The sequence below is a fragment of the Myotis yumanensis genome, unplaced genomic scaffold (genome assembly GCF_028538775.1).
Source record: "Myotis yumanensis isolate MYYU_CA2020_CCGP unplaced genomic scaffold, mMyoYum1.0.hap1 SCAF_14, whole genome shotgun sequence".
Lineage (NCBI taxonomy): Eukaryota > Metazoa > Chordata > Mammalia > Chiroptera > Vespertilionidae > Myotis > Myotis yumanensis.
Window position 1 is genome coordinate 16,219,991 of NW_027223765.1, and position 13,347 is coordinate 16,233,337.

Genomic DNA, 13,347 nt, shown 5'->3' on the forward strand with positions numbered 1-13,347 from the left:
CAGGAATAAATGAGTCAGCATGACTTGGTTAGTCATTGTAGCATTGCATAAGAAATAACTAAGTGAGAAGAGTCAGGCTGTATAGACCAGACCAAATGCATATGTTATTTTTAGTCCAAAAATTCAGGAATAAAATTTAACTTTCTGTATTTTCCCAACACTGACCTTAATTGTTATATTGAGCTCCCTTCCAGATATCAGAAAACATGGTCAAGTACCCGAAATCTAAGTGTCAATGTGTTGGTGATTTCTTAATTATATCAGGTTCACAGTCAGACAAACCGAGGATTGCCCTTCTCTCTCTCCTTCCCGGGGTGATATTTTTATGCCAAGGATTTAATTGGCGTCATGGTACTGGGGCTTTGAGACCACCTGTGCTGGGGTCTGATCTGATTATCGAGCGTGGTTACTCTTTCGCATTGGCATCCAGGGACGTGACACAGCCCCTCCTGACTTCCCGTGACAGTCCATGTTTCCACGGTGGCTGTGGAATGAAGGCAAGACCTTTGTAGGGAAAGCTCTCGCCCTGTTGGCTTCCCTTTTCCAGGGGCTGGGAGGTTAGTCTGACATTTCTGGGCCTGGAGATTTGAGATCTCAGCACAGCCTCTTTGTCTCTGACACCCCAGGGAGCTATCTCTGCGGCCCCTCCCAACCCGTGCCATTGCCGATGATGCAGGTAAGTTCTGCATGACCAGGGCCTCTCAGAGTTCCCCTTGGGAACCAGCACCCAGTCTTGCCCTCCTGAACCCCCAAACTCAAAGACAATTCCATCAACCAATTCTTTCCTCCTTTCTGCTCCCACCCAGACTTCATCTAAGGTGAGCTGTAATTTGAGTCTCTTCTGAGGCTTTCTTTTCTCCTTTTCTCTGTATCCTCCCTCCTCAGAGAATCTTTATGTCATTCAGGAAGGGTGGGAAAATGAGTTTATTCAGCAATTATTCTTTTGAATCTCTCTGACTTCTGCTTAGACAGATTATTATTTTTTTAAGCCCAGGAATGTACTTGCTCTTTTCCTTGGTTCCTCTTTGCCACTCCATCCTGGGGAAATGCTGGTCGCACTCTGCTTGCTCATCAAGGGGAGTTCATGAGGTGGAAAGGGAGTGTGGGAAATAATACAACGGAACATTTTCGACAGCCTCTTATCATGTGTATTGTGTAGTCATTTCTACGAACTTTGACTTTAAAAATATTGAGGTTATAGTTTATATTTTGCAGAATAACTAAAGAGGTAGCAAGTTTAGAATTGGGGACCCCCTACCTAGGAGAGAGAGAGAGAGCAGGATGAAATGCATTACATCAATGCAACTAAGTCAGAATTTAAGAGCGAAGGGCTTCAAAGCAGCCTTGCTTCTTTGGCCTTCAAACAGCTCCTATGGTTCAAATGCAAGGGGGTTGAAGGGAGCCTGATCACTCAGAGGGTGAAAGAAGCTGAGACTTTGATGTAGCTCCTGCCATTTTGTGGGAAATCCCACCAGGTATGGCTTTAGGGGGACTTGGCCCTACTTGCAAGCACTCCCTGTTGGTCTATGATGGGAAGATTCCGTGCCCAAGCTCCCGGTCTTCTCTCTCACTTCCCTCTCCCTTTCCACCAGATGTTCTCTCTCAGTGACTGGAGCCCATACTTTCGCACCCTCCTTGGCTCCTGTTCCCCCCAGACAGTCACACATGCCAGTCCAAGCCAAGCCTCTGACTTCAACTCTAGGCCTCTTCTCATGAGATCACCTTCCCTGAAATACAGTGTCCCGCATGGCTCCTCGCCATCATATATGGTCCCTGGCTATCTCACCAGCCGTACCCACACCTCCTCATTGTACTGCACGTTGGGTAAACTGGACACTAGCTGCTCTCCGGAGGTGGCCCCACTTAGCTGACTCCTGTCCTTTGCTGGAAATGTTTCTTCTACTCAGAAGCTTTCACTCAAGTCCACCTTCCCTCATACCAAAGCCTCCTCATTCTACATGGGCTTCACAAAAGGAACCTTTTTATAACTCTTCGCCCTCCATTCCACGGTTGTTTGGGTGAACTTCCCATGGTCCTTTGTTCAACTTCTAAGCACAGAAGTTGATTGTTGAATATTTGTAGATTTGAACTACAATTCAGTTACTTCATTTCATCTTACTTAAAAGTGAAGGAAAGAAACCAGAGTGAATCTGTCCACCATACTTAAATGTAAAAGGTCGTATTGTCTTTTAACGGAGAAGTTGGTCCAAAAGAGCGAAGCCCGTGTATGTTTCAGCCCCATTCACAAAGGGAAAATATTTTTCACTTCTTCAGGGAGCTCCTGCCTGAAACTTTCTATCCTCCAGTTGTTCAAAAATTGCTGACTCTCAGCAGAGAGAATTCAGGAAAATAGTAGGTTGATACTATATCTTGGTCAACTGGGGGAATACAATGTAATCCATCTTTTGCTCAGTTTATAGCAATTAACAGCTTGCACTGTGAGCTGTAGTTTTAATAGAGTGGAGCCCTAACTGGTTTGGCTCAGTGGATAGAGTGTCGGCCTGCGGACTGAAGGGTCCCAGGTTCGATTCCGGTCAAGGGCATGTACCTTGGTTGCGGGCACATCCCCAGTAGGGGGTATGCAGGAGGCAGCTGATCGATGTTTCTCTCTCATCGATGTTTCTAACTCTCTATCCCTCTCCCTTCTTCTCTGTAAAAAAATCAATAAAAAAATATATAAAATAAATAAATAGATTGGGTGTATAGTGTAAATCAAGTCTCAGAGAACAGGGATGGGCCATGACTGACCTGGTATTGTAACGTGCCAGGACCTAATCAAGCAGAAGATAGTGCACGGCACAGGTGACAAAGGCCTAATGCTTTTTGCGTGAATAGTTAGGATGCATAGTGTTTTCAGTGTACTGATCTGAAAGATTTATTGAGAGAGAATGCTTTAAATCTCAAAATGATATGGCTAACATTTGCCATGAACCTGGTAGTTATTCATATTTAAATAAGAAATACAGGTTTTGAAAGGTATCTATTTGGATTTTTATCCCTTTTTGTTTTCCTAAAATTATTAAGAGCTTAAGTATACATTTTGGGGTGAGGGAATATAGGAAATTATGAAGATTTGATCATGTAGAAAAGAATAATAGTTCTCATACCCAGAATTAGCCGAAGTTGTTCAGGAAATCAAGAGAGTTTGCAAATGTTATAGCTAGACTCCCTCTTATTATTTCCAGTCTCAAAGTTCCTTTTTCTCTCCAGCCATAACTCACATCTCAGTAAATTTTCCAGAGCACACCAGGAGTGCTGAACTGGTCATGGGGTCCTGCTTTGCCATGATACAGCAGCAGCAGGTACCCGAGCGACTGTTCTCGTGGTACCTGAGACTAAACATTACCTTTAATCTAGGTGATGGAGTGGGAAATAACTTTAAATTGAAAAAAAGCAGCAGATTACGTGATAATGCTTTTAATATATAAAATGCAATAAAAGGATTAGTATTCAGAATATGTAAAGAGCACTTACAAACAAATAAGAAAACAACAACAACACCACATGGGACACAAATAGGAAATTCACCAAAGAAGTATAATAACCTCGTTGCCTTCAGATACACACACACACACACACACACACACACACTCCTAGAATCGGATTGGTAGAATTGAGAAATATAATATATAATGTTGATCACGTTATAGATAAATGGATTCTCTTCTGATCAGAGTGAAAGTTGAGTTAGCCACTTCAAAATGTATTTGTTAAAATAAGAAATATGTATACATGAAGGCCCAACTAGTATTTAATTTCTCCTCAACTTCCCTGAAAGACCTTTTGTAATTATGGACAACGAGACATGTGCATGTACACACTGTGGCATCACTTATAAGCATGAGAAATTGAAAGCAAACTCAGTACCCATCAAGACAGAGGTGACACCCTAGCGGTTTGGCTCAGTGGATAGAACATTGGTCTGCAGACTGAAGGGTCTTGGGTTTGAGTCCAGTCAAGGGCACATACCTCTGTTGCAGGCTCCTCCCCAGCCCGGGCCCTGGTTGGGACTTGTGCAGGAGGCAACCAATCGATGTGTCTCTCTCACATTGATGTTTCTCTTTGTTTTCCCCTAAAAATAAATGGAAAAATATCCTTGGGTGAGGATTAACCAAAAAACCCCCACAAGACAGAGGTGGCTAAGTAAACTGTGCTGCATGCAGAGTGCTCAGTGCTACTCAACAGTGGGTATGAAGAATGAGCCAGAACTCTGTGTTGGCAAAAAGAATCTCCATGCCAGACTGAATGAGAAAAAATCGAACAAGTCTTATGATGTATCACCATGTATTTTTAAAAAGAGAAAGAATTCATAAGCTAATGCTGTAGATTTTCTACAATAGTAGTTCTCAAAATCTTTTGGCAATGACCCTCAATAAGAAACACATTTTATATCTTGAATGAGTGAACTCTTGCTACATGCAGTGCACTCTGAAAGTTTTCTATCCTGTTCCACTTCATTCCATCCCATTTTTCAAAATGCTGGTCATGGCCCAATAAACTCGTTTCAGGATCAACCACAGTTTGAAAAATACTGTTGTGACGTTAAAGCTTATGTATGTAAATGGAGGGAAAAGTGACTTGGCAACACACCAAGCTGATAGCAGAGGCTACCTCTGGGGAGGAGGCTGATGGGTGGTGGTTCCAGGGGGTCTCCTGCTCTTCTGTAATACTTAGGTTGTTAATATGTTTGTTTGCTTGTTTTACAAGGGACATGTGTAATTAGACATTTTTAATTTATTTTTTAGAGAGTAAGCAATCAAAACTACTTTCCAAAGACAAGGATCTATGGACTTGAGGGAGAATAGTCAAAGGTTCTTAAGAAAAACAAGTTTACGTTATTTTGCGTAATTGAGTAATTCAGAAGATGGGCATTCTAGCTAACCATCTCTGTTTTTGTATCTAGGGCCACAGATGAGCACATTCTTTTTTTTTTTTTTCTGCTTTTTTTTTTAAAAATATTTTTTTTATTGATTAAGATATTACATATGTGTCCTTATACCCACGTTACCCCCTACCTGCCCCCCACCGGCTCATGCCCTCACCCCCCCCCCCCCCCCCCGTTGTCTGTGTCCATTGGTTAGACCTATATGCTTGCATGTAAGTCCTTTGGTTGATCTTTCCCCCTTACCCCCACCTTCCCCTACCTTCCCTCCAAGGCCCGACAGTCCAATCAATGCCTCTCCGTCTCTGAATCAGTCCTTGTTCATCAATTTATGATGTTCATTATATTCCACAAATGAGTGAGATCATGTGGTATTTATCCTTCTCTGACTGGCTTAGTTCACTTAGCATAATGCTCTCTAGTTCCATCCATGCTGTGGCAAATGGTAAGAGTTCCTTTTTCTTCTTCCTCTTCTTAAAGAATACCTTTCAGCATTTCATATAATGCTGGTTTGGTGGTGGTGAACTCCTTTAGCTTTTTCTTATCTGTGAAGCTCTTTATCTGACCTTCAATTCTGAATGATAGCTTTGCTGGATAAAGTAATCTTGGTTGTAGGTTCTTGCTATTCATCGCTTTGAATATTTCTTGCCACTCTCTTCTGGCCTGCATGGTTTCTGTTGAGAAATCAGCTGACAGTCGTATGGGTACTCCCTTGTAGGTAACTGTGTTTCTTTCTCTTGCTGCTTTTAAGATTCTCTCTTTGTCTTTTGCTCTTGGCATTTTAATTATGATGTGTCTTGGTGTGGTCCTCTTTGGATTCCTTTTGTTTGGGGTTCTCTGCGCTTCCTGGACTTGGAAGTCTATTTCTTTCACCAGGTAGGGGAAGTTTTCTGTCATTATTTCTTCAAATAGGTTTTCAATATCTTGCCCTCTCTCTTCTTCTGGTACCCCTATAATTCTGATGTTGGTACACTTGAAGTTGTCCCAGAGGCTCCTTACACTATCTTTGTATTTTTGGATTCTTTTTTCATTTTGCTTTTCCAGTTGGGTGTTTTTTGCTTCTTCATATTTCAAATCTTTGACTTGATTCTTGTGATCCTCTGGTCTGCTGTTGGGAGTCTGTATAATATTCTTTATTTCAGTCAGTGTATGCTTAATTTCTAGTTGGTCCTTTATCACAACATCGAGAGTCTCACTAGATTTCTTGGGGATCTCACTACATTTATCGGCAGTTTCCATAAAATTCTTGAAAAATCTTAGAAACGTGGTTTTGAACTCTATATCCAGTCGTTTGCTGTCCTCCATTTCTGTCATTTGTGACCTGTTTCTTTGTCTTCGAATTTTGTCTGCTTCCCTGTGTTGGTAGAGTGGTTTTGTGTGCTAGGTGTCCTACAGGGCCCAGTGGCTCAGCCTCCCCAGTTACCTGAGGTGGACACTCTTGGTGCACCCCCTTGTGGGCTTTGTGCACAGTCTTGTTGTAGTTATGCCTTGATTGTTTTAGGTGTCACTGGGAGGAACTGACCTCCAGGCCAATTGTCAGTGGGAATCAGCTGTGCCCAAGTGGGAGAACTTCTGTGCTGAAGACACCCTTCTGGGGCAAGACTTGCTTCAGTGGGGCTTTGGCGCTCACTGAGTCTGCCCCCTGAGTGTGTTCCTTATGAATCTGAGGAGTTGTAATCTGGATGGTCCCACTCTGACCACTGGGTACACTGGCTCTTGGATCTAAGGAGGTGCTAATTAAGCCTCTTCCTGAGGTTACCCAGCAGGAGATATGAAGAGATATGCAGATTCCCCTTCCTTTTTGGGGAGTTTGGAGGTGCCCAGATGAGGCCCAGCTGTGAAACAATGCAAGCTGCTGTGGGGCCTTGGGCCTTCTCTTGGAAGTTCTGGGTCTGTCTGGCCCAGCTGCAATTTGTTAGGTAATTTTCAGTTAGCAAAGGACCCAGGCATTCATATGCAAAAGTCTTTGCAGCAGCCTGGATGGGGCGGGGTCTCGGAATCAACAGGGCGGAGCAAGCAGCTATGGCTGATTCTCAGCCCTGCCCTAAGGGGCCGTGCGTCTCAGTGTCCCGGTAATCGCTGCCAGCACCTCTGAGGGAAAGCCCCCCTCAAGTCCTGAGTTCTGCCTGCTGCCAGACAGTCCAGTTTCTCCCCGTATGAGCCCTGGGACCCCAGAGATTTCCCGGAACCGGAGTTCAGAGCAGTCGGGAGCTTGTGACTCCCTCCCGATTCAAAAAGACAGCCGCGTCCTCAGGTGCCAGCCCCTTTCCCCGCGCGCCGGAGCCTCCGTACCTCTGCACTTTACTTTCGTAGCTCCTCTGAGTCTGTGTGTTCTTCTCTCTCCTTCTAGTTGTAGAATTTCCACTCAGCCAGCCTTCCTGTGGTTCTGGATGATGACCGTTCTGTCTTTTAGTTGTATTTTTGAAGTTGTTGTCGGAGGCAGCAATTTCCGGTGTTTTCCTATGCCGCCATCTTGGTTTCTCTCCTGAGCACATTCTTGTGGCAAGGTAGAGTCAAACCCATGTGACATCCCACTCAAAATGTCATCACAAATCTAAGAACACTCTGCCAGGCTGGGAGATTGTAACTCGTTTCCTAGAAGTATGAAGTCCACATATCAAAAACATAAAGTGGGCAACATAAAAATGATCAAGAACTAAGCTGTTTAGTTTATGAAAATGCCAAGTTAATATTCCTGGTGCAACATCAACTTGGCCACATTACATGGTCTCTAATTTTTGCTATGGGTCTAGACCAGTGGTCAGCAAACTGCGGCTCGGCAAACCATGGCTCGCGAGCCACATGCGGCTCTTTGGCCCCTTGAGTGTGGCTCTTCCACAAAATACCGACTTCTGCGCATGGGCCACGAAGTTTCAATCGCACTGTATGTACGCGCCCGCATGTGGTAATTTGTGGAAGAGCCACACTCAAGGGGCCAAAGAGCTGCATGTGGCTCGCGAGCCACAGTTTGCCGACCACGGGACAAACAGTTGCGTTTTCACAATTGTTTCGGCAAGAAACCACCACTGGAGAAAATATGGCACATGTACTCTCAGTCATCTCTGCAGGCTGTAGCTCCAGCTCTCTGTTTTCTGTTTTAGAGCTATCTTAATTCTTTCTGATTTACCTTCACCTTTTTACCCCAAGAGTAATTTATGAAACTTCATTCTAATGGTCAAGTAATTAGTGCTTAAAAGGAGTTAGACACAGTTTTTAGGGAAGATAGATCCTTTAAATTTTAAACATTTAAACAAAGTATTAAATGCAGATGAACTAGAACTAGATTGTTTCTTGCATGAATGTCTTAATTAACTCAATAAAGATACCCATAAAGAAAATAGTATTTGACACCAACCTTGCCTAAAACTGTGAAAGTAGTGTAGCTCTATGATGAGAATTTGGGATAAATTATAAATGTGTCCTATTGAGACCTGGACAGAAATCCAGGTGAAAATTATAATTTGTAATAATCAAGAGTTTGAAAGTTACTTAATTTGAACTTTTGTTACTTAGAATTTTTTTATTGGGGGGATTTTTTTCCTCTCTCTGTAAGATTGTCTATTCAGTGTTTGCATAAATGAATTAAACACTTAAAAACATGATATTCGCTGGGGGAATGTCAAGGGGGGAAAAATAGGAGACATATGTAATACTCTTTGTAATACTTTAAGCAATAATAATAATAATAATAATAATAAAAGAAAACAAAAAAACATGATATTTTCTTAACTGCACATATCTGAATCCCAGCTTTTCAATGGCTGCCACTGACTCCTGGTGGCAGCCTCATGTAATTGCAGGCAAAATTCCAAGAGATAACTGGTCTTCCAGATGTTAGAAAGTAGAAGTCCGAGAAGTAAAAGGAAGAACTTGTGCATCTCCTATTATAAAATATTGAAGTGTTACAAGGTCCCTACATATTGTCTCATTGGTAGGATGAAGGTCTTTGCTTAACTTTTATTTCAGAATTTTACCCCATTTTCTACTAATAATCACTTTTAAGAGAGACAACCAGGGTCTTGACTAACTGAAAACGTATCATCCACAGCATCTGCAGGCATCGCTGTATCCCAGAGGAAAGTCCGTCAGATCAGTGATCCCATTCAGCAGATCTTAATTCAGCTGCACAAAATCATCTACATCACGCAGGTCAGTGTTTTGGCCTTTCATTTCCTCCTCATCTTAAATATAAATCTGCTGCTAATATTGCTTTACAGACTTCGTGGAACGTTTAGTTGAGTGAGTACTTGTTTTTATCCTCCCCAGCTACAAATATCTGGGGACATTATGGCTTAGCAGCAGAGCTAGGGAGATAGAATAAAGAAAGCAAACATGGCTGGTTTTCCCTGTGACCTCCTCCCTGCTCTTTCACTGTTAGTGCCCAACCCAAACCAAACTTCAGTGCGAATGTGCCGTCAGTGTGGGGTGAAAGTGAGGACCGAGATGGGCTTTTGAAACAGCTTTACTGCAGGCAGGAAAGAGGAAAGTAATGTCCAACCACAAATCCTGAGGATGCTGGCTTAAAACCAGGACATCTCAGAGAAATGTAAACTGTAAGCACAGAAAATGCAGGATTGTGAAAACTCCCTTTTTCTAAACCTCAGCAACTGTCTGGCCCCGGGGAAGCGAGCACTGTTTAAAAATGGCTACCATGTACTTACAGAAGTGTGTCTGGCTTGGTTTGTCTACTAAGGAGAGGAAGAGAAATCTAGAAAATAAAGGAGGAGCAGAGAGGGGAGTCACTACTTAAAGTCCCGAGGCAGAGCACACAAAAGGGACAGAATAGAAGGGGACATCCCAGCCTGGGCTGAGGTCTGGACCGCCCTGGAAAGGTCAGAGAAGTCCACGGAGGTGCTGTTCTAGGGAAACTCGCAGGGCAGCCTCCCTCAGGGGGTTGGGGTGAGCCACCGATGAGGAGGTGTCCTACCATGGAACTTGCTGGAAATCAGCACGTGAGCATGGCGTGATGGGGAGTGCCCTCTACAGGACCAGGAGGCTGCCCACGGGTAGGTGCCGCCCCAGGGACTCTCTGGGAAGCCACCTGCAGGGTTGAATCTGGCTGGGGGGACCCCATTGCTCTGACTGCTTCATGCTAAAGGCCCGGGGCAAGGCAGGAGCATCCCTGGGAGCAGGGACAAGCTCCGCCCTCCTCCACTGTCTTTTCAGTGCATCCCTTCAGCGCCCTCTCTGATACAGCTGACCATCCTGCCAGCTGGCAGGGGAGAAGTAGTCCAGTATCCCAAGCAGGGCTGTGAAGGGTGTATTTGGAGCTAAGAAGCAATAAATTGACAGCTGGCACATATAACCTGGGGGAAGCGGGCAGACATGGGAGACCTTTCTCTGGGACCTCCCCATCTACAAGTTCTCAATAGGAGGATGGGGGTGGGGGACTTGGTTAATAAATCAAATATAATGTGCCACATCTCTATTGAGTACAGATATTATATTCAAAATTGCGTTTCCACTTAAATACTGACATAGATATATGGGGAAAGCATTCTTAACTTCAGTGTTATGGAAATAGCTTTAAATAGCTTATTGGTTGCCTCAATGATTAACTCATAAATTGAGAGAAAATATCCTTTGAAATTTAAATACAGTGTTCATATGCCTGTCTTGCTAATTTATATATAATAAAAAACTTTTTAATGGATGTATTCTATAACTTTATTAGATTTCAACCTATTTTAAAGCAAGAATGAAACTATTAAGATGATCTTACCATTATACTCTCACACTGCCAGCATAACAAATGGTTTCACATTTTTTTGGCAAGATGGCATTCCTTGCTGTAAGTTCAGATATAACCATTGTGGTTTTTTAAATTGCATTTCCAGGACCCTTTAAAGTTTATGACGTTGCACATAGTAAGGAATGATTCCTCTTTGGGGAACTTTACATTACAGGGCTAACTAAAGTCAATGCCTTTCAAACACAGGAGACAAAGACAAGTCTAACCATTATACTAGTGAATTTGCTGGAGGTTTAAGACCAAGATCACTTTCTCTCTCTCTGCCAATTGCTCAAAGTAAAATGGAATTGACAAGACAAAATGAATCAACAAAAAAAATCTTCTTGTCCACACATTTATTTACTAGTCAAACTCTCAGACTTCTGCTGTGGAGGCCAACCCGGATTGCAGGGCCGGGCCGGTCCCTCCTGACAGCCAGCAGATGACCTGACAGGGGAAACGGTTCACTTTTGGCTGGAGGTGGCCTTTTCTCTCCAGTTTCCATGGAGACAGATCTGTAGAAATCATCCAAGAGCAACTATTTTAAAAGGCAGGATGTTAAAATCCTTACCCTGCCTTCACTGATTTGACATGTTTTAATCAACGCTGAGATGTAATCTTAAGACCAAAAAGCTGAGAATGAAATCAGTGGTTCATTTCCATCGCTGGAAGCCAAAGTCAATCTCTGGGTATATCAGGTGACCAAGTACATATGTTACCTTTTAGCTGAGTCTCTGTGTGTTTTCCCTTAGGTAAGACCTGCCTAGCCAACATCAGCTTTGGATGTAACTCAGCATTTAGGGTTTGGTTGTTTTGTTAAATAAATGCTTTGAAAATTAGCATAGAGCTACTTTCAAGAATTAAACATCTGTCTCCCAGAGAACAGACAGGCAGTTTGGCCAGAGCTGCTTTGCATTTTGCATCTCTATCTTATCAACCACAAACGTTGCCAACAGAACAAAAATATCTGGTTGGGAAGAGCACTGTGCCGTCCTCAGATGCAAGTTGCACTATGGACTGTGAAACATACTGCCTTTCCCATAAGTGATGACGGATGGAAAGAGAACCATCCACACCCTCGCAGCTGGATCTTCTGGGTCCTAATGGCGAGGGCAACAGGTTAAATAGAATTTAGGGTAACACTGTGTTTCTCAAACGAACTCAGGCTTGCAGGGTTTGTAAATTCTAAGAGAAAGTCTTACATTCTGTGTATTTATTTTGATGATAATCTTGGCACATTTTACTTTAGCATTTAGAGAAATCTCTTAAAGCAGTAATATGTCAGAATAGGGTTTTTATTATGGAAAAGATATTAAGTCACTATCAGATGGAGCCCCACGGACTCCAAATGGTCTGCCGATGTATTCTTGGAGATACTAGAGAATGATGTTCTTTAAAAAGAATCCATATATTAAGCAAGTTTGGGAAAACCTACTATAAAACATATGTATCGGATTTCATTTTCCCTTTTGTTACTTTGTAGTGAAAACAAACAAATGAAAATCAAGCTTTTTGACGTGTGAGTCATTATCTTTTCTAGACTCATTTCTTTCATCAGTAAAATTCAGGCAGCTTATGGGGCTATTGTGATAAAGAAAAGAAAGACCATGAGATGTTTACAAATGATAAAGTACTATACTACAGTACAGCTTGTGGTGACGCTATTTGCTCCAGATTATTGGTTGTGCAAGAGGACTCACTACCTCAGGAAGCATCCTTGCATGTTATGTAATGCCTTTAAGCTCCATTTTCCTCACATATAAAATAGTACCTGCTTTATAAGTTTGTTGTAGGAAAAACGTGCCTTATTGTGCATAAAAGAGTAATCAGAGCGCCTGGCACATAGAAATCATAGGTATTCATGTTTTATTCTTAGTACTATAGTTTTTATATATTTTTATACTTATGTCATCTGCAACTGGGTAAAATTTTAAATTCTTTCGTGAAAACTTTAAAGATGCAGTGCTGTCCAGTGATAGTTATTCTAATAAGATACAATATCTTTTTAATACCGCCCTGTGTATGAATATGAATCTTAGGTTGATGGAATTTTAGCTTACTCAAGAAAGTTTTCATGAGGATTAATTCAAGCCATCAGGAGAAGTAAAATAAGGCTCATTAAGTTAAATAAATAATAAGGATTTTACGAGCATCTGAATTAGTAAGTTGATACTGGTAGCTGCCAGTACTGGGGTAAGCCACCTTTAAAGGAATCTATGGACCACTGATGATTCACATCTTCAAAAGTTTGCCATAGCAGACAATTAGGTGTATCAGAACAGACTTTCTGCCTTTCTCTCTGACAGTGGGGACCATGCTGGGCAGCTACTAGACAGTACCAGGCCAACACTGCCACCTGGTGTTTAACTTAGGGAAGTGGCAACTTCTGGTGGGTAACAGTAGGAAATTATCAAATTCAAAAGTATCTCGCTCAGGCACTTTCCCCATCTCTTTTCCACTCCAACCCATCACCCCCTTGCTAGGAAAGCATGCACATGCTCTCTCTTCATAGTCTGATGCACTTCAGGTTAAATTCACCCACTTTTGCTAGTCTCTCATGCACACAAATGTCATTTATACTCATTTTCCTTCTCATCTGTCTTCCAACTGTTTGCTCATTAATGCTGAGAAATCTGTCTCTCTACATTTCTTGATTTCCCCTTTTTATTAAAGGACAGCATTAATTACGACTTTTTGCCTGGGGTAGGAAATAGTAATCGCGTCTGGCTCAAGG

At 42.4% G+C, this 13,347-nt stretch overlaps 1 protein-coding gene across 2 annotated transcripts in view; it reads left to right on the forward strand.

Annotated features, from left to right (window-relative positions):
* Window positions 1-13,347, forward strand: part of NEK10 (NIMA related kinase 10) — a 144,662-nt gene that overhangs the window by 111,534 nt on the left and 19,781 nt on the right. For both annotated transcript variants that reach the window (XM_070433299.1, XM_070433300.1), the window contains one exon: window positions 8,931-9,031. In XM_070433299.1, coding sequence (XP_070289400.1) covers window positions 8,931-9,031 — 101 coding nt within the window. The remainder of the gene's footprint in view (window positions 1-8,930; window positions 9,032-13,347) is intronic.